Source organism: Triplophysa rosa, linkage group LG5 (assembly GCF_024868665.1).
Source record: "Triplophysa rosa linkage group LG5, Trosa_1v2, whole genome shotgun sequence".
In the NCBI taxonomy this organism is placed as follows: Eukaryota; Metazoa; Chordata; class Actinopteri; order Cypriniformes; family Nemacheilidae; genus Triplophysa; species Triplophysa rosa.
In genome coordinates this window covers 4,021,541-4,044,993 of record NC_079894.1, presented here as the reverse complement: position 1 = coordinate 4,044,993, position 23,453 = coordinate 4,021,541, and the positions used below count along the sequence as shown (strand labels likewise).

At 40.3% G+C, this 23,453-nt stretch overlaps 1 protein-coding gene across 2 annotated transcripts in view; it reads left to right on the top strand.

Moving 5' to 3' along the window:
• The window catches only part of tnr (tenascin R (restrictin, janusin)), a 155,362-nt gene that overhangs the window by 104,517 nt on the left and 27,392 nt on the right, over positions 1–23,453 (top strand). For both annotated transcript variants that reach the window (XM_057333098.1, XM_057333099.1), the window contains exons 7-16: positions 2,821–2,936; positions 4,762–4,912; positions 11,216–11,485; positions 11,835–12,020; positions 13,456–13,545; positions 13,887–14,150; positions 15,057–15,323; positions 19,087–19,206; positions 19,310–19,453; positions 22,522–22,641. In XM_057333098.1, coding sequence (XP_057189081.1) covers positions 2,821–2,936; positions 4,762–4,912; positions 11,216–11,485; positions 11,835–12,020; positions 13,456–13,545; positions 13,887–14,150; positions 15,057–15,323; positions 19,087–19,206; positions 19,310–19,453; positions 22,522–22,641 — 1,728 coding nt within the window. The remainder of the gene's footprint in view (positions 1–2,820; positions 2,937–4,761; positions 4,913–11,215; positions 11,486–11,834; positions 12,021–13,455; positions 13,546–13,886; positions 14,151–15,056; positions 15,324–19,086; positions 19,207–19,309; positions 19,454–22,521; positions 22,642–23,453) is intronic.

Sequence of the window (23,453 nt, the reverse complement as noted above, 5' to 3'; positions counted from 1 at the left end):
TGCACGAGAGGTTGTAGCCCCTTCAGTGCAAGTATCACATCCAACAACTCTAGGCAGTTGATATGCCTGCACTGGCGGGGGCCCGTCCATCGCCCCGACACTGCGTGCCCATTGCACACGGCACCCCAACCCTGCAAGGGGGCGTCTGTCGTCACCACGACGCGCCTCGTGACCTGCCCAAGAGGGACTCCGTCCGTAGAAAGGTCATTGAAGACCAAGGGGTTAGGGTGCGTCGGCAGAGAGGTGTAATCACCATCCGCCTGCTGCCGGTGTGCCACGCTCTCCAGGGAACTCGACTCTGTAGCCAGTGTTGGAGCTGTCTCATGTGCATCAACCCGAGGGGTATCACCACCGCCGAGGATGCCATGTGCCCAGGAGCTTCTGAATTTGTTTCAGGGGGACCGCTGACTGCTTGAAATATTCCAGGCAGTTCAACACTGACTGAGCGCGTTCTGTAGTCAGTCGCGCTGTAATGGAGACAGAGTTGAGTTCCATACCAAGAGAGAGGATGCTCTGCACAGGGGAGAGCTTGCTCTTTTCCCGGTTGACCTGTGGTCCCAATCGATCTAGATGCCGAAGCACTAGGTCCCTGTGTGTACATAACAGATCTCGCGAGTGTGTCAAATGAGCCAGTCATCGAGATAGTTTAGTACCCGCACACCTCTCTCCCTGAGGGGAGTGAGGGCGGCTTACACGATCTTCGTGAAGACTTGTGGGGACAGGGACAGACCGAAAGGGAGGACTCTGTACTAATATGCCCGACCCTTGAAAGCGAACCGTAGGAACGGGCGATGACGAGGGAGAATTGAGACATGAAAGTAAGCATCCTTCAGGTCGATTGCCATGAACCAATCTTGACATCTGATAGATGCCAGGATGCGCTTCTGCGTGAACATCCTGAACGGCAGCTTGAGTAGGTGCCTGTTCAGGGTACTCAAATCTAGCAACCCCCTTTTTGGGGACGATGAAGTACGGGCTGTAAAACCCGTTGAACATCTCGGTTAGAGGGACGAGCACGATCGCTTCCTCTCCAGAGGGGTGGCGACCTCGGCCTGAAGCACGGGAGCATCCTTGCCTCTGACTGAGGTTGAGAGGATGCCCCGAAACTTGGGCGGGCATCTCATGAGTGTGTTGCACCCACGAGAACAGCGGGACATGCCACGCTGGAGAAATTTGCTCTTTTAGAGAAAAAACTCGAACACTTCTGGAACCTCCGAGACGCCCAAGGGACAGTCTGCTGCACCACTTCGTTGAACCGGCAGTCTGTGTTGCTAAGTAGTAGCGAAGGTCTGCAATTCATGAGCGAAGGCTCCGAAGAACAAAAGGTGAATGAATGAGGCATGCCGTCTCCCTTTTATACCCGGATATCCGGGGGCGGAGTCCGGCATGCAAATTTCATTCGCCAATTTCATTGGCCTTTTCTACGTACTCGGAAGCGATTGGTACTCAAGGACGAACCCCATCTGTCGGCTCGACACAACGTCGAGAGACCGACAGAAAGGGAAATGCAGTTTCAAGGCGTGAATTGAATTATGTTTGCAATAAGTAAAATGTTTTACAAAGATTTCTTAAAGAAAATGGATGGATGGCTAGATGGATGGATAGTGCAGTTAAAAATAGTAAAGGTATTAAGGATGGATGGATTGATGGATAGTGCAGTTAAAAAATAGTCAAAGTATGCAAGTATGTAGGATGGATGGATAGACAGACAAACACAGTGCAGTTAAAAATAGTCAAAGTATTTAGGATGGATGGATTGATGGATACTGGAGTTAAAAAATAGTCAAAGTATGTAGGATGGATGGATAGACAGACAGACACAGTGCAGTAAAAAATAGTCAAAGTATTTAGGATGGATGGATTGATGGATACTGGAGTTAAAAAATAGTCAAAGTATGTAGGATGGATGGATAGACAGACAGACACAGTGCAGTAAAAAATAGTCAAAGTATTTAGGATGGATGGATTGATGGATACTGGAGTTAAAAAATAGTCAAAGTATGTAGGATGGATGGATAGACAGACAGACACAGTGCAGTAAAAAATAGTCAAAGTATTTAGGATGGATGGATTGATGGATACTGGAGTTAAAAAATAGTCAAAGTATGTAGGATGGATGGATAGACAGACAGACACAGTGCAGTAAAAAATAGTCAAAGTATTTAGGATGGATGGATTGATGGATACTGGAGTTAAAAAATAGTCAAAGTATGTAGGATGGATGGATAGACAGACAGACAGTTAAAAATAGTCAAAGTATTTAGGATGGGTGGATTGATGGATACTGGAGTTAAAAAAAATCTAAGTATGCAAGTATGTAGGATGGATGGATAGACAGTCAGACACAGTGCAGTAAAAAATAGTCAAAGTATTTAGGATGGATGGATTGATGGATACTGGAGTTAAAAAATAGTCAAAGTATGCAAGTATGTAGGTGGATGGACAGACAGACAGTGAAGTCAAAACATAGTCAGAGTATGTGAGTATGGATGGTGCAGTTAAAACAGTCAAAGTATGCAGTATGGATGGGTGGATAGTGCAGTTAAAATAGTGAAAATATGCCGTTTGCAAGAAAGTATGCAAGATATTTAAAAGTGAGACGTAAAGCATATTCAAAGTAAAGTTACATTTAGAAGAAATAAAACCACAAAATATGTCCACAAAGTAAACAACTTTGCATCATCTGTCTCACTGTATCGTGTTTCTTTCTTTTTTAGGAATGCAAAGTAAGCAAAGATCCGTCTTGGTATCTGAGAAAATGTTGATTTATTGAACACACGCAGGATGAAGGCCAATAATGCATCAATCTCTACCTTTTAGATCTCTCGAATCCAGACGGTTTACTCTTCAAATCCATCACCGAGACATCCGTGGAGGTTCAGTGGCAACCCTTAGACTACTTGTTTGATGGTTGGGAAATAAGCTTCATTCCCAGGGTAAGGCTTTCTTTAGTAGGTCACACTTCAATTGAATTTGCCCCTGCCGCAGCTCCTGGCACAACAACACAAAGGGGCTGGAATCTCTTAAGCATTTGGTGCTTCAGCATCATTCAACATTCACGGCAACTGACAGGGCATCGCAATGTAACGCTTCGACAGACAAATTAAATTAAAGCCCAAGCTTTAAATATCTGTCAGGTGCCTCCGTTTCAAAGTGTCCATGTATGAAAGAGAAGTATTTTACACCATGACAGAAACACACGCAAGAAATCCCCTCTGAAATGTTCCATCTGGACGAAACATTCTCACCATGTACATGTTATCCTCTCCCAGAAACAAGACAAAATGTCCAGCTCCTCTTTGCCCACAATATACAGAGCTTGTAGTCAGTGTCTCATTAGGAGACAGCAGTGGGATGCATCGCTTTATGCATAGCAGCATGTCTTCTGTGCGGCATACCTGTCGTGTCACATCGAGGTGAAGCATCTCTCCCCCTACATATAACAATAAACACGCATCACAGCTCCTGAGGAATATTTATTTTGTTGCTATTGTTTCTAATAGAACCAGCATTTGAGTCTATAAGCATAATGTTCTCATCTACCAAGAAGAACAGGGATACGAGAGGCGTATTGTACTGGTGTTAATAGAAAGTGAAAAGGGGGGATTATGGGGTTTGCTTAATGGTATTCGGCTCGTAACCATGAACACACAAAGGATTTCATCCAGCCTGCGGATGATTAGGTGAATCTCTGTACATACAAGTCTGAGAGACTGATGCAGTAATAACCGTACATTTCAAGGGCCCAAAAATGAAACATCTTTCATTGTTTATTCAGCCCCATGTCGTTTTAAAGCTGTATGACTTTCTTTCTTCTGCAGCACACGGAAGGAGATATTTTGAAGAATGTTGGTAACCCAACAACACTGCCCCCCATTGACTTCCATTGTATGGACACAAAACCACAGACATTTCTCAAAATATCTTCTTTTGTGTCAAACAGGTTTAGTAGATCCCGAATTTTTATTTTAGGGTGAACTATCCCTTTATAAGTAGAAGTGTTTCAACATAAATTGTGTTTCTAAGCGCTCTACAACTCGCTCTTCGGCTCACCTGTGCCGAGGATACGAAAGCGTGATTTTCATAAATACTTTGTAAACAAATGCAGATGTTTTACATGCAAAGTGAATGTAAAAAAGGAGGGGCGGCGAGGTCATGGGGCACTTCAGTCTTCCCCGGTTGAGAGGGTCTGCTAAGAGCACGGAGCACGAGAGCAAACCTCGCCGTGCCACTGGGGAAATCATATTAGAAGTGGAAGTCTCAGCCTCTGTGGGTTTAATACTAAAAAGCATAAGAGCCGTTCCGATTCTCCACAATATCGTAATGGATGTGATGGCAGGGACAAGTGAGTCGATGGGAAAGAACAAAAGAAAAAAACACAAAGAGGCTTTTCAGAAGAGCCAGAAATTGAGCTTACCTCTAAAAACCCCCGATACTCAATGTTGCTTGATTTCATAAGCATTCGAGAGAAGGTCAGGTGACGTCTCGTGGGCTGCCGCATCATACTCACATAGCTCTGCTAAGCCGACCGGGGAAAAAAAAAAAAAACCCGAATACATCAAACATCTGGCAAAATGCATCTAAGCAGAAATTCCAACAGCTTCTTTTTCACACAGTCGACTGCCCGCTGAAAACAATCTCTGTTGATTTAGGCTAAACGTTGTTTGTAGCTCTGTGCCTGTCTGCGTGCATGAAGGCGTTCGGTATTTTGATGATTGATATTTTCGCGTGTGTATGTACTAAACTGTGTGTATGTGACAGGACAATGATGGAGGGATGACAGCACAGCTACCCAGCACCATCACATCCTTCCACCAAACAGGACTGAAGCCTGGGGAGGAATACACCATCAATCTGGTGGCATTGAAAGACCAGGGCAGGAGCCAGCCTGTTACTGCCACTGTTGTCACAGGTAAGCATGGTTCTGACTTATTTGTATTACGTTTATGTCTTTGGAAGGCGCTTTTATCTATTGCGATTTGTGCCGGGGACACAATACACAAATTTCGAAGTTGTCGGGACCAGAGGCGGATACAGAAAGTAGATGACAGGTGGGCCTGTAAAATTGTGGGTGGGCCGGAATAATTCGCCTTCACCCTTTCAACCGAAGTAATTTTTAAGAAAAATCGATGGACCGGTGTTGTGTCCCACTGTGGCGTCAAATGCAATTCAATAAACTTCGCTCTTGAAACGGCATCACTGTGCAGTTGATTTAACACGGTCCCACGGCTTCGCGGTGCATGGCTTTCCCTGTATGTCAAAAGTCAGCGCGGTTTACTATACTCATGTTTGTTACAGGCCTGTCGGAGGCGTTTCCAATTTTTATAAAGCAGGGGTCTTCAACGTTTTTCGGGGCAAGGACCCCTTAGATGAGAGATACATGGAGCAGGGACCCCTTATACTAAATGTGTAAATGAAGCTATTTATATAGAAACAACCCTATTGTCGCAGCAATATTGCGTTAAGACATTACATTAGCACTATTATGTTATTGTTGCACATAGGCTAAATACTTTTCTGTGTATTATTTTTGTTTTTAATATAGATTGCAGCATCAAACATTTTCATTTTACTGTGAGATGGACAATTTAATATTTATTTGAACCTTAGTTTTTATGGCACAAAGACTATTCTAGTGGAGGTAGGGGTTGTCTCTGGATGCGAAAGAAATGAGTGCAGATTTTATGCATTCTGTTGTAAAATCAGGCCGTTTTATTTAGTGTCATTCTTTTTTTTCTTCCGCTTCTCTGTGTGTTGCAGAACACACCGCTATTTTATTATTCTGAGCTCCGTTGTCTTTCTCGTGGATCAGCATTGTTGCGGCTGTTACACGAAAATGAACACGAGTTTTTTTCTGCAGAGCATCAATATCAGGCTGAGGAGAGCAACATGATGCAACGAGTCCACGTTATTTTCGGGGCAACTTGTTTGACGTGCACCATCAGTACTACACGGTGCGCGTTTCATTGATTTTAAACACGTAAGATAGTTCTGTCAGAGTGTACAATGCAGAAGCGGTGTGGTGTCGTTTGGCTGTCAAATTAGCGCTTTGCAGCTTTAACAAATTTGAACAGAAGTTCAGAAACATATGAGAATGCACTTTATTTGCACGCAACTCCTTTCATGCGTACTTTTATCGGAAGGGACACAGAGAATGCACTGATTCTACCGGTTTTTCTGATGCAGATGTAACTTTTCTTCTATTGCTTGCTTCCGCTGCCTGAATGGATTTTTTTGTCTGCATGCACGCAGGTTAAAATTGCAATGCGCGGAAGCTTCAATGAGTCCGCACGGCCGCGCACGTGCGCAGCTTAAAGAGAACATTGTTTGTAAAATTGCATGCGAGTAAACAGTAATTAGCGGACCCCTTGCAGTTCCACCGCGGACCCCCAGTTGAAGACCCCTGTTATAAAGGTCTCTTGTGAAAGTAAACTCGGTGTGCACCCCAGGAAAATATCTGCATGCAAAATATGGCATATTTATTGTGGACGACTGTGATTTACTAATTCGGAATACCAGTGGAGGCTGAAGCACAAATGCTGCCATTAGCACTCGACTCATTGGATGTTGCTGTGTGTATTTCACCTTCATTTCCAGGTGCCGCGGTGTGTGTTTCTTCAGCGTCGCTGTCTAGACGTGTTTTTTTTATAAACTGCCGCATGGATAGCTGTTTAGCATGTTTACATGATCATTGAAGGAGATTCTACAGACAGCGATATTGGCGCGCAGCGTAACGGTAACGTTACGTAACTGACTTAACGTGAGCACATTCTTAATAATATTTGGGTATTATTATTAATAAACAAACAATTCAAATGTTTTTATTTAGAATTAAGCTTAAAATTAATATTAAAAATACATTTCCTGGCTCTGACTGGGTGGGCCAGCTGTCAATCTGGGTGGGCCACCCGTAGCTCCGCCCCTGGTCGGGACACTGATCTTCTTACGATGCATGACTATCTGAGACTATAGCATTTAGTTGCAGTTTTGCAATGCACACATTACATTACATTATAACCACAGGAGGTCAGACATTACACAATCTTCAATAGTAAAAATCACAGACAAGTCTGTCAAGGCCATAAACCATGTTGCACAACCTAACACTCTGGAAGTTGGGCTGTCACGATTTTTCAATACACTATTATGGTGGCCAAAAGAATTCACAATAAGGTATAATCACAATGTCTATTTAAATGTTAATTCATCTCTAATTGTGTTTTTGTCCTTTATTTGATCACAAATTACGCTTAAAATACAAATGTAGGGAGGCAGAGAGAGAGGGAGAGTTTGGCTCTTAAAGCAAAGTTTTAACTGTTGTTGAATTGTTTACGATATTACGATATCTGGACGTTAATGCAATATCGATAACCACGGGTTTTTAATATTACAGTTATTGTCAATATCCGCATTGTGGGAAGTAATACAAGAAATAACATAAAAACACGTGTGATACGATATATATCATCCTTTGCATGTGCGCTGAAAAGGAAAAAAGAAAAAATATGGAGTGTTCAGTGGTTGCGGTGACACAGACAGCAATGATTTTCTGTAGAGAGATGTGTTCGGCAGACCTTTCCCCTGGTCCATTATTTTGCTCTTACAATGACTGTAGGTCATTGGAAATGTAATTTTCAGTCAAAACATTACACCCTGCGTGGTTATGAGTCACAGACAGGTCCAAATATTTATTTAGCATGCTAAATATCTCACAGGCGTCCGTGCCGCATCAGCGATTGTCTCAGATTGTGTCTTTGATAATGCACACCGCTCAATTCTGACTCGCATGAATAAGCACCAATTTCCTCTGATTTCAGGCATTTTTCTGCAATTTTTACAAATCTGTTGGCAAATGGAATGGGGGCTAAAATCGTGCGGTGTGTACATAGCATTACAGCGGATTTGAGTTGTACATTTTGCCAGTATGTGTTTCTTATGCACGTCCCAGAACACCCAACCCTCAAAATGCTATATTGCTAGCAAAGTCCTACTGACTGTTTGAAAAACCCTACACTCTAAAAATGTTGGGTTATTTGAACCCTGTGTTGGGTCAAAAATGGACAAATCCAACAGTTAAGTTATAAATGATCCTATGTTGGGTTGGTTTAACCCATTGTTGGGTCAAATATAAACATTTTCTGGGTTCGTTTAATTTAACAGTTGGGTTTGTACATTTTGACCCGACACTTGGTTGAAAATAACCCAACATTTTAAAGAGTGTAGTGACCAGCAGGTTGCTACCTAACCACCGCATTTGGATAGTATAGTAATTCATTCTCTCAGGACGAAGGACGAGGATTTCATTCTCTGTTATTTGACAAGCCGGGAAATGTTCCATTGTGTTCCAACATGATGTTAAACCAACACTGGACACCTCATGTCCACATATCAAACATTTGCACAGCAACCAGGCCTTCAGTATAACGTTTGCTCATTTGTTTTCTGTCCTCGAACTCTTTTATGTTCCTTGGTCTGTAATGAATATAAATGCGGTGTAAGAATACCAGAGGGAAGTTTATTTTACACTAACAGAGAGGAATGCAGAGCTCATGGTTGGGTGAATTCAGTGAACTCGACAAGAAAGTGTTTGTAGATGCTCTCCGTGTGGAAGAACAGAAACCATCATTAATGGAGACATAAAAGCTCCCAGACATATGTTCGGATGCACGGAGGAGAGAGGCCTTGCTCATCATTGCTTCCCAGGCACAGAGAAGATGAAAGAGAACAATGCGAAGTGCTTTTCCCTTCAGGTGATCCCTCAGCCAGATGAGTCACCAGAAGCTCTTTTGTAGCTGGAGTTGACAAGTTGGATGTGGCTTCAACAGTGATTTCCTCCACCCATCTGCCATGTCCTGTTGATGTTTTCCCTGTCCCTCACTGAAATACATGTCGTGTCGCTGTGAGGACGAACAGAGGGCTCACTTCCAAACTATACTATGAATGCAGTCATTTTACTGTTAGCTGACAGCGCGTTGTCAGTATGAAACAGAATTGCGAAGGAGCCTGACAGGACACGCGGAGAAAGTTACAGTCACACACACGGAGCGAGAGGTGTAAACACAGATCTTTCAATGGGTGCTCGAGAGGAAGGCCTAAATCGCGGGGAGGTGTCAGATCGCTTCGGCTAATGGAAAATGTCACCATGATGAATGGGTCAGTCTGCCAGCAATTATGCATTTAATGTAAACTTCACCCAAGAATTTCTCTTCTGTCACTTACAGACAGCGGGATTAGATTCAATTGAACCTTTCCCCAACCATTGAAATTGCGTGTCTGCAGTGAAAATGCCATTAATTTACACGGGTCTCAGTGTCGACCATAATTAAAGAGGCGTTAATTATGCATGCCGGTCCATTAATATTTCACATGTCCACTGCAGATACCTTATTGGATAAAGAAAGACAAATTCAATGCGTTTAATTATTCATGTGAGCTAAGATTTATCTTTCCCTTGAGATGGTCTGGAAAGACGGGGTTTCGTTAAGCACACGCTCAGCTCCTTGCGTTACAAACTTGCCTCACTGTAATCGTGCTTAAGTGCTAAAAATGCAACAATTTTAGAGAAAAATAAACAGCAATCTACTCCAAGTCTCTCGTGTGTCGGTGTGCATCGAATCAATTGAAGAAATCACTCAACTTAACGTTCGCCTATTTTCTCATTTACTCTGGGTTGGTTTTGTCTAGTTATATAACTCTTAATAGAGTGAGATTGGTGTCCTGTAAATGAAGCAGGGAAGAGTTTAAAATGTGATTCAGTCAACAGCGAAATTTGTTAAAGCTCATCCTTTGAAAGTTAAATGTTTTTTGCGTGGTCTCACCTGTTCCAATTAGCAGCACTTTATACATCCCGGCGGAAGGAGACGGAGGTCAGAGAAAGCTTGAACCTTTGAGGTCAAAAGCACAAGAGATCTTCTTTCACAACACCTGTTTCTGAGGCATATGGTCATGTTGTCCTAAATAAATAAGCAGATTAATTAGTCACAAAACTAGTTAGTGTCTTATTTAAATAGACATCTATTGGAGGATTTGTACTGTATGTTAAAGTATTTTAATCCTGCCCGGATTGAAGGGGGGTGGGGGGATCCGGGACCCCGCATAAGGCATTAAAAATAGACTTGGGGGTCCTTCAGATATTTTCTTTTGCTAATAATAATTACAAATATAACATGTTTTAAGATATGATACAGTAACTACTTAACTTGTGTATGCCTTATTTACAATAAATAAAATGCTAAAAAATCCCCACTTGGACTCTTTTTTGGGGGGTGTTACGACCCCTTGTGCCCCCCCCGGGCCTTTCTTTGCCAGTGATTTTTTATTTGATGGGTGTTGGTATGCCTTTGGTTTTCTATATAGGGAAATGGGTTGTTGGTTTTCAGGGGGACACACGCTTTTCTCTCTAACTTTTTGGTTTTTCTTCTTTAAAATATTGATTTTCTCCTACTGTATTTGAATATAGGTCCACTTCACCTTTAAAATCTCAGACACAGTCATGATTCAGTCCATTCAAAGCCCAACTTCATTAAAGATGCTATTCCTGTATCTTTGGGTTTTGCCACTACAGTACTGTAGCAAAGCTCAATAAAACGGAAGGAAGGAGGCGGGAACCGGCGAACATTCAAACACTTTAATCAAAAATAAATAAACAATAAACAGCAGTAAAAACAGGCCGGCAGCCCCTCACGGACGACTGCCGGCCACACGAACATAAACAAAACTTCACATTTCCGGGCCCGGTCCTCTCTCGTCGGCAGTCCCGTCGCTCGTCCTCTTATGCTCCCGAGCTCCCCCGTGAGGCATGCGGGACCGGTGCGCGTACAGCTGATACTCATTATCACTCACGCCACCGGCCCCGCCTTCCTGCCCCACGGCTCTCGTCCCGCCTTCCTCGCTACAAGTACGTTTTGACCCTGCACAGTTGCCCAGAAGATATTTTAATGATCCAGTCAATAATGGGAAGAAGCAGCTACATAAAGTCCATTTTTGCCATTATATCTTTAGTAAGATCACGTCAGGACTATAGCTCAGGGCTTACTTTTGTGTTGGCTTCAAGCAAATTACATACTCGCTCCCTCGTGTGTATTTAATGATACAAAAGAGTGAAGTCCATTATTAATACCATCATTTAATCATCCAAGCAAAAAATTCAATTGCAAAGTTGCTAATATATTCTCACTATTACTGACCATAACTTTGTCATATATCTGTTTGTCAGTTATCGATGGGCCAACCCAGCTTATCGTACGAGATGTCTCGGACACAGTTGCATTTGTGGAGTGGACCACACCCAAAGCTAAAGTGGACCAGATCATATTGCGGTACGGGCTGGTGGGTGTAGATGGACCGAAAACGACCTTTCGCTTGCAGCCGACACTAAGCCAGTACTCACTTCAAGTCCTGAGGCCTGGATCCACTTATGAAGTATCGATTAGTGGAGTCCAGAATGGCAATGAAAGTGGAGCCATTTTCACCACGTTTACTACAGGTGAGACAAATCACTTCAGACCATTTGTTTCATCAATATTAACAATTCAGAATGAATCCGATTAATAGATAAACACTTCCCTTCCAGATTCTTTATTTAAATTAAGTTCTTTTTTCCTCACATAATCTTACATAATCCTATAACTTCATACAGTAAATGCAACATGTTGCTTCACACTCAATTTCCAGCTCCCTTTGAAATTAGATTGAGTGGTCCATACATTTACCTGTATGCATATAGCAGATGCTTTTACTGTATCAAATGGAATTTACAGCACATTCAGGTTTTGCATCACTATGTGGATTCCCTGGCCGTCAAACCATCAGACGTTTTGTGTCATTTGTTTTAGAAATTGATGCACCCAAGAACCTGCGAGTGCTGTCGAAAACATCTACTAGCCTGGAGCTGGAATGGGACAATAGTGAAGCGGATGTAGAAAGCTACAGGGTGGTGTTCAGCACATTAGCTGGAGACCAGTACGACAAAGTCATCGTCCCACGCAATGATGGTGCCACCACGAGGATTACCCTCACTGGTAAACCCAGAACTTATTGTACTGAAAATTTCCATGAAACGTTTATTTATTTTATTATTTTATTTTATTTATAATTGGGTTAGTTTATAGACGGTTTCATCAGACGCACATGCCTGGCCCGAAGTCACGATATTCCAGTCACAATATAACAATTTATATTATATTTCATTTATATTAATATTAATTCATATTAATATTTTATTGTATATCAATTGTATTCATTTAAATTAATACTACTCAACAGTTATTTATTATTTGCGGAGGTCTACCAGAAGTTAAGTTTGGGCTACATTTGTTTATGTTGTTGCTGCTGAAACTGTCTATAAAGAAATTCATTGGTGATGTGGTCAGATGTGTTAGTACGCGGTACATATAGAGGCAGTTTTCTGGACATGGCTTAAAGGGATAGTTCATCCAAAAATGAAAATTCTGTCATCATTTACTCACGCTCATGTAATTTCATACCTGTATAAATTACTTTGTTCCGATGAACACAAAGAAAGATATTTGGAAGAATGTCAGTCATTTTCAGTTCCGGGACATCATCCACTACCATAGTAGGAAGAATGAAATGGTAGTCAAAGGTGCACGACAACTCTTTGTTTTCCTAAATTCTTCAAAATATCTCATTATGTGTTTAACAGAACGAAAAAGTACAATATTTTTTTTCCTACTATGGTAGTGGATGATGTCCCAGAACTGAAAATCGCTAACATTCTTCCAAATATCTTTCTCTGTGTTCATTGGAACAAAGACGTTTATACAGGTTGAGTAAATGATGACAGATTTTTCATTTCTGGATGAACTACTGTATCCCTCATTTAAGCCTACCAGATTAAGATGCATTTTTTACATCTTGCACTGACATATATTGGAATATTTCTTTTTTATGTTTTCACGTTTGTAAAATCTACCTAAATTTGACTATGTCCTAGTTCTGTCTTAATCTAATCCCTGTCTGGTCAACCGCACCGTAGTGTCATTCTGGCACTTTTTAAAACACCCTGACCCTGAAATGTACAAATGAACCCTGACAGCCTCCAGAAACTTTCACACATGTGCAACTGAAGAACGTCATACAGTATGTTCCTGTACTGACTTCATGACATTGCTAAGATTGATTGTAGCCTGGCCAAGGCCGACAGCATAGCAACTCTGATGTCCTCTCTCTCAAATGTGCTGGCATGCTGACTTTTTCCTCTCATTAACAGATATTTTCTCCCAGTAAGCAACATTTCAGACGCTAAGCATTGAATAGATTTGTTTTCTTTTCTCACCTCAAAGACACATCAGGGTGTTTGACTCCGTTCCTTCCTGATGTTTTTTAATGAGATCCAGTGCACTAATTATGAGCTTTACACACCTGATTTTACCAAGAAGCAGATTCGCAGACAATATTGTAACTTCATCTTTTATACACCTCTCTCTCGCTCAGATTTACTGCCTGGCACCGAGTATGGCATTGGAATTTCAGCTGTTCTTGGTGCCAACCAAAGCACACCAGCAACAATGAATGCAAGAACAGGCAAGTGCTGATAAGATTACAGCTTTAGCAATATCAGATCCCGGTGAAATAAACTTGAAAAGTGGCCGGCACATCATAAATCTTATCTGCTTGATAAGATTAACAATTCTTCAATAATTTAGGAATAATGAGGGGGACAAATCCCTCTTAGTTATAATAGTCACTACTCTCCAAGTTTCCACTGCAGATTTGTGCAAATGTTTTTTTTTTAACAATTTGTCTTGGTAAAGTTGATGTTTATAATGCCTTACAGTTAACAAATGTTTCAGCTTGCTGAACCAAGCATCTTTGTACTTGTATAAGCCATAAAACACAGTTGCTGCATAATTCCTAATGTTTAGGTCTGGACGTCCCATTGGATTTGACGGTCACAGCCTCCACAGACAACACCATCACCCTGCTGTGGGGCACGGTTCAGGGACCTATCGACCACTATAGGGTGACCTACACCTCCTCCGCTGGAGTCACGGCCGAGCTCACGGTGCCCAGGCACATCACCAGCACAACGCTGACAGGTCTGGAGCCGGGCACAGAATACACTATTACAGTAGTGGCACAGAGGGGCAGACAGCAGAGCACTGCCGCCACAATCGATGCCTTTACAGGTAAGTCGATATTTTAGGGATTTGAATACAGGAATGAGTGTCGAGCACTTGTATATCGGATACACTAGAGAAAGTTTTCAATTCGTCCCTTTGGATCTACAGTATAATGGTGGCATGAGTAGACTCAAGAGGTGTGGTGCTCTTAGATCAGCAATGTTTTTATTGTTTTATGTGAATAATAATGCCTGTATGTCTGTATATACTGTGTACTATTATTATGGAAGAAAAATTCTTGTTTTCATTAGTTTTTACTGTTTCCTTTGTACCTGTTTTGCTTGTATACAATGACCATAAAATGTCTTTACTTTTTTACTTTACTGATCAAGTTGTTTAAGTGCAACAAGGCTTGGCAGTGAAATTATTTTCGCTTCATAATTAACAAAGATTCAACCTCATGTAGCTTTTCTTTCCCAGCAGCTGCATTTCTAGTCACTTCTGCATTTAATCACGCTTCATTAAAATTCAGTTACCCATCCGTCTTTTTTAACATCTTTTACATCTGCACCGAAAATCAACTTTTTCTGACTTTTACAACTTTTCCTTCTGCTCACATTCTTCACGAACTTTGTTGTGATCACTCTCTTGCTTTTGCATGGCAGATTAATACATTCATATTTATCACCATGATGTCATCACATTTCATCATTTTCCGCTTTTCTTCATCTAATTTTGATCTTTTGCTTGATTTCTGTGGTCTGGATGCATCCACGCTGTTCTGTCTTCATCAAATCGCTTCTTCCAATATTCATCGATTCTCATACTGTCTGGATTAGCTGAAGTCAAAAAAAAGATTTCTTAAAGAAACAGTTCATCAAGTTGTAATTTTTTGGGGGAACTGTTCCTTTAAAATATCCATCATCCCAGGAGCCAACGGTTCATAACACAGTTGTTGTGGTTCGATTTCAGGGTTCCGTCCTATCACACTGCTGTATTTCTCTGATGTCACATCTGATTCGTTGAGCGTGGCTTGGAGTGCACCAGCCCCGCCCGCTGACGCATTCATCTTGAACTACAGCGCCCAGGAGTCTAGTGATGATTCTGAGATTGCTCTAGACGGGTCCAAAACAAGAATCACCCTCACTGGTCTCCTGCCCTCCAGGCGGTATACCGTTACCTTGGTAACCATGCACGGCAATGTGACCTCGAAACCAGTCGTAGGCCTAGTCACAACAGGTATTACTGCTTATGAATGTGATGTTCAGCGGTGTTGTTGGCACATTATGTCTGAGGTTGTGTTTTTATATATTGGAAAACAAAAACACCCTAAATTTCTTTTTTTATTATGGGAAAGTGTTTTCGTTTGGGAAACAGTTTGGAAATGACGCAGGTTAAAGTCATTTCTGTACACCTGAATTAGACATATTTAAAGGTGCAATCTGTAACTTTTTTGTTAAAAAATCTCCACCGCTCGACCCTCCCGTTCAAAACACTATGATGGCTCACATTTTCGCTTTTTTGCCGAAATGAGATAAGGTATTTACGAAACACGCTCTATAGAGCAGTTTGTCCCTTTAGGGCTACTGTAGAAACAACCAGTCCATGCAGGATTTTGCAATCAAAACAAATCAAACATAATCAAACAAACTCCGCAAAATTTGTGGAGTTTCAATCTAGACATCGTCTGATGCTATTTTGGTAGACATCGCCCAACCCTATTCACAATACCTGCAGAACGTCCGATGATTCGGCTGTGCACGTCCGGCTGGTCTAGAACATGGGCGGGTATATGCAACGTTGGGGGGGCGTACATCCCAACTGTAACGTCACAGTCGGTGTTATGTTAGGATTGGCCTCTTTTTCAGTGGTCTTTTGCATGCACACGATTTACATAAGAAGGAGGAAACAATAGTGTTTGAGGCTCACGATATGTCATTTCCATGTACAGACCTCTTATTATTCATCTATGCCTAGGTAAAAACAGTTTTCCATTCTATGGCACCTTTAAACAACACACCTGGAAACAACACAACGCCATCTGATCTCTGAAGAAAGCTGTCATTTATTTTGGTGTAAATGAACATTCGTCACAATCAACTAAACGCTGATTTCTTTACAGTATGCTAGGTTCATGGCATAAACTCATAAACGTTATCGCAGAGACATTTCCACAACCATAAACTTGAAGTGGCATGAAATGAAACGTGATTGGTTGCTTGACCTGTAATGGCCTTTTGGGCGGGTCTTAAACTTAAAGCGGCCAAGGTTTCCAGACCTTCAGTTTGAATCTGCTGCATGCCTTTTAATCATAGGAAATGCATAAATAATGTTTTCACAGGTGGTAGTTTTAAAGAAGAACACTCTTTGCCAATTCAATTTTCGTTACAAAAAGCCCGCAATTTGCTGCTGCAAAATTAAGCATTTTTGGCCGCAGAAATTACAAAAAATCTCAGCAAAATCCTGTGGGGACTGAACAACAAGGGGATAGAAGAATAGCTATGTAAATAAAAATAGCTCATTCTAAGATAATAAAAACATAACGCTTCATTATGTAAGGTCCTTTATACACCTCTGAAGACATACACTGTAAAACTTTGCTGTAGTTTTGCAGCAGATTTGCCAGTAACTTACTGTAGATTTAATTACTGCTTAATATACTTTCCAATTAGTACTGTTTTCAAATTTACTTTAATCAAAATTAAAACACTTTGACACTTTGAGATTCAAAATGAGCAAGAAGAGACTGGCATTAGCACAGCAACACCTGCAAAAAATGACATTCTTCCTTAGCATTTTTCTCTTGTTTTCTGTATAAATATTTAAAACTTCTTAAATTATGATACGTTTACATAACAAGAAAAGTGACCCAAGATATTTAGTCTTGTTTTATGAAAGAAAAATATCTAAACTAGGTAAGTTTATGCTTAAACTAAATTGTACATTAAATCTACAGTAAGTTACTGGCAAACCTGCTGCGAAATTACAGCAAAGTTTTACAGTGTAGTTATGCATATTATATTGCATTTCTGTCAAAAGATCCTCCAAAAAAACTACACACTGGACCTTTAAATCTAGAGTGTGCGATGTTTTATAAACATTTTTTGTTAAAAGTCTCTTTACATCCAGATAGGATTAAATACGGAAAATAACCTAAAAACATAGCTTTAAGTGAGTTTCAGATAAATCAAAAATAAACTCTCCAAACTAAATTCACAGCATTTATTGTCTTCAAGTGAACACTTTAAAGTTTTCCATAGCACAAAAAAAGAACATTTTTACTTTCGTGTCCATTTTATCAGCATCGGCACACAGTAATTTGTCAGCGTGCGCAAAACAGGGTCTGTACCTGCTGTATTTTCTCATTATGATTCTCGCGCGCAGCTGCACAGCACTTTTTTTTACCCTTTTGTGTCTTAATTAACTCAACAGTGTGTAATCCTCCTCTAATTGCCTCTGTCTCAATGTGGAGGTGTCAAAAATTATTCAGCCGTACTGTCAGCGAGCTGATATTTGCAGTTGCCAAAAGAGATATTGTCTCGGAGCTATTTCTAAACCTAAAAAAATCAACTCCGCAGAGGACCGTCTGCAGCTTGACTAGTTTGAAATAAATTGTAACTTTTACTTCAGCTGGTATCATTACAGTGACGTTAATGGTACGCTTTTAAGCTGTTGCACCTGTTGTTTTCTCATGGTTTTTATCGAGGTTGTTGATTTAACAATATGTTACATTTTTACATGCACATGCTTTATTCAGAAACATGTTTTCACACATTAGCAGTCCTGTAAAATCCACACAAAGGGAATGAGAAGGTCACCATATGCTCAACGGTAGGAAAGACAGAACAATCACAAATGGAAAAAGTCTTTCTCGGTGGCCTTTATACCGAGTCTAAATGTGGAAAATATATGTATTGACTGCTCCGCTGAGTGCAAAATAAATTAAGATATGCATACATGAATAATCGCAACTCATTTACTTGGAATATTTTACTCCGAAAGCATTTCAATGAGGTTGACATCCTGTTTATGAATTGCCACCCATAGTTTATGAATTGAATGCATTAGTTTAATGAATGTGGGGAGGTGTGAATAGCTTTCCACTCGTTTTAATGACTGGCCACTTCAATAACGGTCGGGGTAAATCTGTTTATATCCTTCCCAGTTGTTAGAACGCAATAGAACCGCTGTAAGTCCGCTTAAACGTTTACAAATGCAGTTTCTGGTAGATTCAGCTTTTGCGATGGAGAGAACTCTTGGGACGGGTAAACAAATCATGAAAGATTCCCTGCTGGACGATAGCAGACAATAACAATGCAAATGCCCTTGTGAAGAGTGTTGTGTGTCCAGCAAACACACACACACACACGCGCACACACACACGCGCACACATCTCACTCTCTGGGGCTCATTGGCAATGACAATGATTCTTGAATGCTGGAACAAAACAGGCTGAAAACCCTTTAAACAAAGAGAAAAACTTTAATATATCGATGAATTATATATTATACATATTGTTATGGATTAATCTGTTCATCCTGGCCTGTCACTTGTAGGTCAACACACCTTCAGATACAAAAACAATGTATTATATATAGCGAGAGATAGCATTTGTTTTAAAGAATGAACGAATTGAGTATATACGGTAAGAGAGTTTCATACTGACTGGGTAGTGAGTTAATATAATGTGATTTTTAAAACGAGTAAATTAAATCAAATATTTGTCTTTGAAATAAATCAGACATCACTTGAATGTTTCTAAGGAGAAATATTACCTATAAAAATGATGTCAAGTAACATTCGAAGTAAGAATCAGCGATGATGAATAATAAAAAGGACTATTTCATTTAAATGAATACTGCATGAATGAAACACATTTCTTGAATGAAATAACATATACAGTATTACTGTATCTTATGTGTTAACGCACCTACGTGATTCAGTGTCTCTACACATAAACCGTATGCTAATACAACATACTTTTTTTAACTCATTTTTGCAGGAATGGACCCTCCGAGAGACATCTCTGTGTTGTACGTTACAGAAGAGTCTGCGACCATATCATGGTTTCAACCACTCGCACCCTTTGATTACTACAAAATGGCTTACCAGTCACCTAAAGGTACCTCCACCACATCTTGAACGCCTCGAAAATATCGATTTGTAAATGCATTCAAAGAAAATCAGCATTTCTATTCGTCATCTGTTACATCATCCTCTCGCAGGTAGAGTAGACAATGTGGTGATCGACAATGATGTCACCAACTTCACCCTGACCAATCTCCATGCCGCCACTGAGTATGAGATCAAGCTGAACGCCGTAAGAGGAAGCCAAGAAAGCAAGATCATCACCACGAATGTCTTCACAGGTACTTCTGTTCTCAGTTCATTACTCGGAGACGTACTAATCGCCCCATCCGGGAAAGCCCCTAGCATTCACGCAGACTAGCTTTCGATCATTAGAAATGGCGTTTGGTGTCACTTGAAGGATGTAGTCTCATAGAGTCGTTGGTCACAGAGCTTTTGATTGGGTAGAAACATGGCTGACATTCCGAGGAATGAAGCACATCGTTTAGCATGTGATGAGGAGCATCTCTCACACCGTGCTGTCCTCTGGGAGACTGCCAGCCATCTCGCTGAAGTGAAAGGAGATTTTACTAATGGAATCAATGATCGTGTGGAAGTTCACCTTTGCACGACAGCCGGTGCAACAGGATATATGCTCTACCAGCTGTATGTAAGGATTGTTGGGTTAGCATTTAGAATCCACTTTCAATCGAGGCAAAAACAAGAAAAATGATGTGATGTTTCACTACATGCTGTGTTGTTCTACAATAAAAAAATATGTACTTGATACGATATCGTTTTTTTTAGTGGTACTCTTTGTAATTTGTGTATTTTTAAGTTCTCTTATAAAACTCTTCTGGCATTGTTTAGGGTAAAAGCAGAGCTATTGACCAAATATAATCAAGGACTAGAACTATTTTATAACTTGTTTTTTTTTCAAAAAAGAAGACAAAAATACTCATTTCGAATGTTATTTTAGTCAAATTCCCTGGAATGTTGTTTGTTCAGGCCGTGCAATTTTCCACTGAAATGAATTAATGAGCCGATGTCTTGAGCCGGGAACTAAACTAATAACTCCCATCACACCGTGTGGTGTAACACAATAGAACAAACAGATGCTGGCCTTCGCCTACAGACTGCTGACTTGCTCTAACTTAATAACTAGATAAGAAGTGTTTGCATTTACATTGACACACACCTGCGCCTCCTATCGTGACATAAAGCCTGACAGTTTTGTTCAAAGCTAATAAAAATATGACAGGCAAACAATCTGAAGCCGCCAGTGTATACAACAATCTCACCAATGCTTCAACAATGCAAAGTGACAAGCAGCTTTTTGGGAAACAGCTTATCATTAATAGGATTTAGAAAACAGTCGGGCTTTGTGTATTTCAGCTCGGATATGTGAAAGATGAAATGGGCTGTTGATAAAACTTGATGGATCGGGTTTGCAGCTCTGCCTAATGACCTACAAACGACCATCTAGCTCACATTCATCACATAGTGTACTGCATAGGAGAAGTCTGAAAGTCAGAATTTGCCTCTGCTGTCAAGCGCTGGAGATCTGGGGCCGGATTCAAGAAACTGTTCTTAAGACAAAATCTAAGATTATTCTTAAGATAAATTATAGGAAGTTCGTAAGAATGTTTGTGAGAGCGAAATATTTTCTTAAGAACTTCTTCATTTTTGTCATAAGAATAAAATAATATGATTACATTGCTCTAACTGTAGATGTTTATCTAATAAACTTTATGTGCGTAACAACAAGCACATTGCATTCTTATGTAGCATATGAAGAGTTTGGTTCCAAAATGAGATAACTCCGTTTTTAAAGATTTTCAAAAATCATGTTTTTTTATTGTGCATTCCAATTAATATCAATCAAACTGCAGTTGGTTTGTTTTGATTTAAGCCATAATAACTCAAAACATACAGCTAACTAACACAATAAAACACAATAATAACATGATACCATAATAAAAAACATGTTTTTTGAAAAATGTAAAAGACGGAGTTATCGCATTTTGGAACCAAACTCTTCATATATATATTCGCATCATAACGTCATTTAAGATCGCATGTTAGCTAATATGTTAGCAAGCGTTAAAAAAATATACTTATTATAATACTTTTTGTGTTTTACTATGGCATAATACTTGTGACCCTCTCCGTTTCGAGTCACTTTGTCCCAGAATAATGTAAAAAGGACTCCGTTTAATAATGATAGCTAAAGTGAGGGAGCTAGACCTTATCATTATTATATTAAAAGAAATATTCCTTAATGGCAAGTAAACGTCAAAATTATGATTCTGGCTCAAAACAATACCCGTCACATGTGAAACAACCAAATAAATGTATTAAACATCTTACCTTTTGAGATTTAAGACAACCGTGATGCTGTCGTAATTTTAAGATGATATTTACGACCGCTTTTGATTCGAGAATTTGGATTCTTCTTCATTTTTACCTAAAATCAATCTTGAGAAAATTTTTAAGAACTGTCTTTGGAAGGTTTTTTTTTCAGGAATACGTAACATTCCTAACTTTTTTCTTAAATTAGAATTTAAGAAAAAACATGGCAGTTAAGAAGAGTTTTCTTCTTAAGAATGTTTTGTGAATCCGGTGTTGTGCCGAGAAATGCACTCCTATCAGATTATGCACCCCCCCTCCCCACAATGGTTAGGTTGAGGATTAGGTGTTAGGGTAGGTGTTAGGATTAGGTGTGGGGAGGGGAGGGGTTAGAATTAGCCAATTGGACAGCGTGTTATTGAAGGAGGTGCATAATCTGGCAGGGGTGCATTTCACGGCCCAACACCGGCCCCTGCTTCTCCAGAAGGTAGTGAGAGAGCATAGAAATTGTTGGAGGCGAGTCAACGGCGTCTGATGGGAGGGTCAGCTCTCTACCGCTGTAAAAGTGATATTGGCTCCTGACAGCGAGGCTTGCAGAACAAAGATGTGCGTGGTACAGTATAGGGAGATAATGTGTGATTGCAGCCCATTGACCTCATCAAAGAGGACATATGCCACGGTGCACACAGGAGAGTGTGATTTTCCTATCAGGAAGAAAGAACGGCCATCTGTGAAACACACTACGAAAATTGCAGCGAGAAACGTAGCTCATTACTCACGCGGAAACACACATTTGAATGTCTAATTTTCTCCCACGATGGCGGGTTATTAAGGAAATTGTGATCTTCTCCAGCCAAACAATCACAACAAATTATTTCCGAGCTGCCGAGGTGATCTATTTTTATTCTTTGCGCGTTAGGAGGAAAAACTTGGCGAGGATGAAACTGCTGGCAGTTACCTTGGCTGGATTTATCTCTGACTGTCTGTCTATAACCTGCACATTATCCTCTGTTGCACACAGCTATGGACATGCCTGTGGAGCTCACCGCATTGAATGTCACACCTCAAGGGGCTCTGCTGCGCTGGAACCCTCCTGTCGCCAGTGTTGATAACTACGTGCTCACCGTCACCAGGAACCAGGGTACGTGAAGACCTGATGAACGAAAGCACGACCTCTCACAACCTTCTTACAACAATATCATTTGCTCGTACTGTTGTACATACGTTTCTATTGTGGGGGCTTATCTGGGATTTGAACCCTGGGTGTGTGTGGGTAGTTGTCCGAAAATGGGTCACAAGTCTGTTCTGCCGAGTAAAAATAAGTGAATTGAATATACAATGCAATTAGCTGTATAACCGTGCATATGATAAAAAGGCCAACTTTAAAAGGGAGAAAATAATTCCCATATATTTGTTTTTTGGCTGTGCTTTTCCACGTGCTGTGCATTATAGTGAAAATTTCAAGTCTGTGAAAAAACAAAAATATAACCCAGACCACAGTACATTAAATACTGTGTGTTATTAACAACAAAAAATAAACATGGACTGTAATGAAAGCACAGTGTAACAATTTTTTTATAGTGTGGTGCTAATTATTGTGGTAATATTTATTAATATTTCATGTAGCATCAATGTTTTAGTGTATATTTAGCTCAAGTAAATTTTGAGTTTATATCATTAATTTGATATATCAGTATATTGCAAATAAACGAAAACTGTTCAAATTTTCACAAATTGAAAAAAATATTTTCAATTGTCACTGTCAGAAAATTCTTGAAAAGTCTGTAGTACAGGGAAGGTGGGATGGAACGATGATGGGTGACTACGTCTGGAACTTGGTTCGTGAGGACAGTATTAGTCATAAGACAAAAACGATCAAATGTACTCTTCTGAAGTTTTGGACGACTCATTTTAGTAACATCGATGATAAAAAAAATATATGTAATTTTCGTA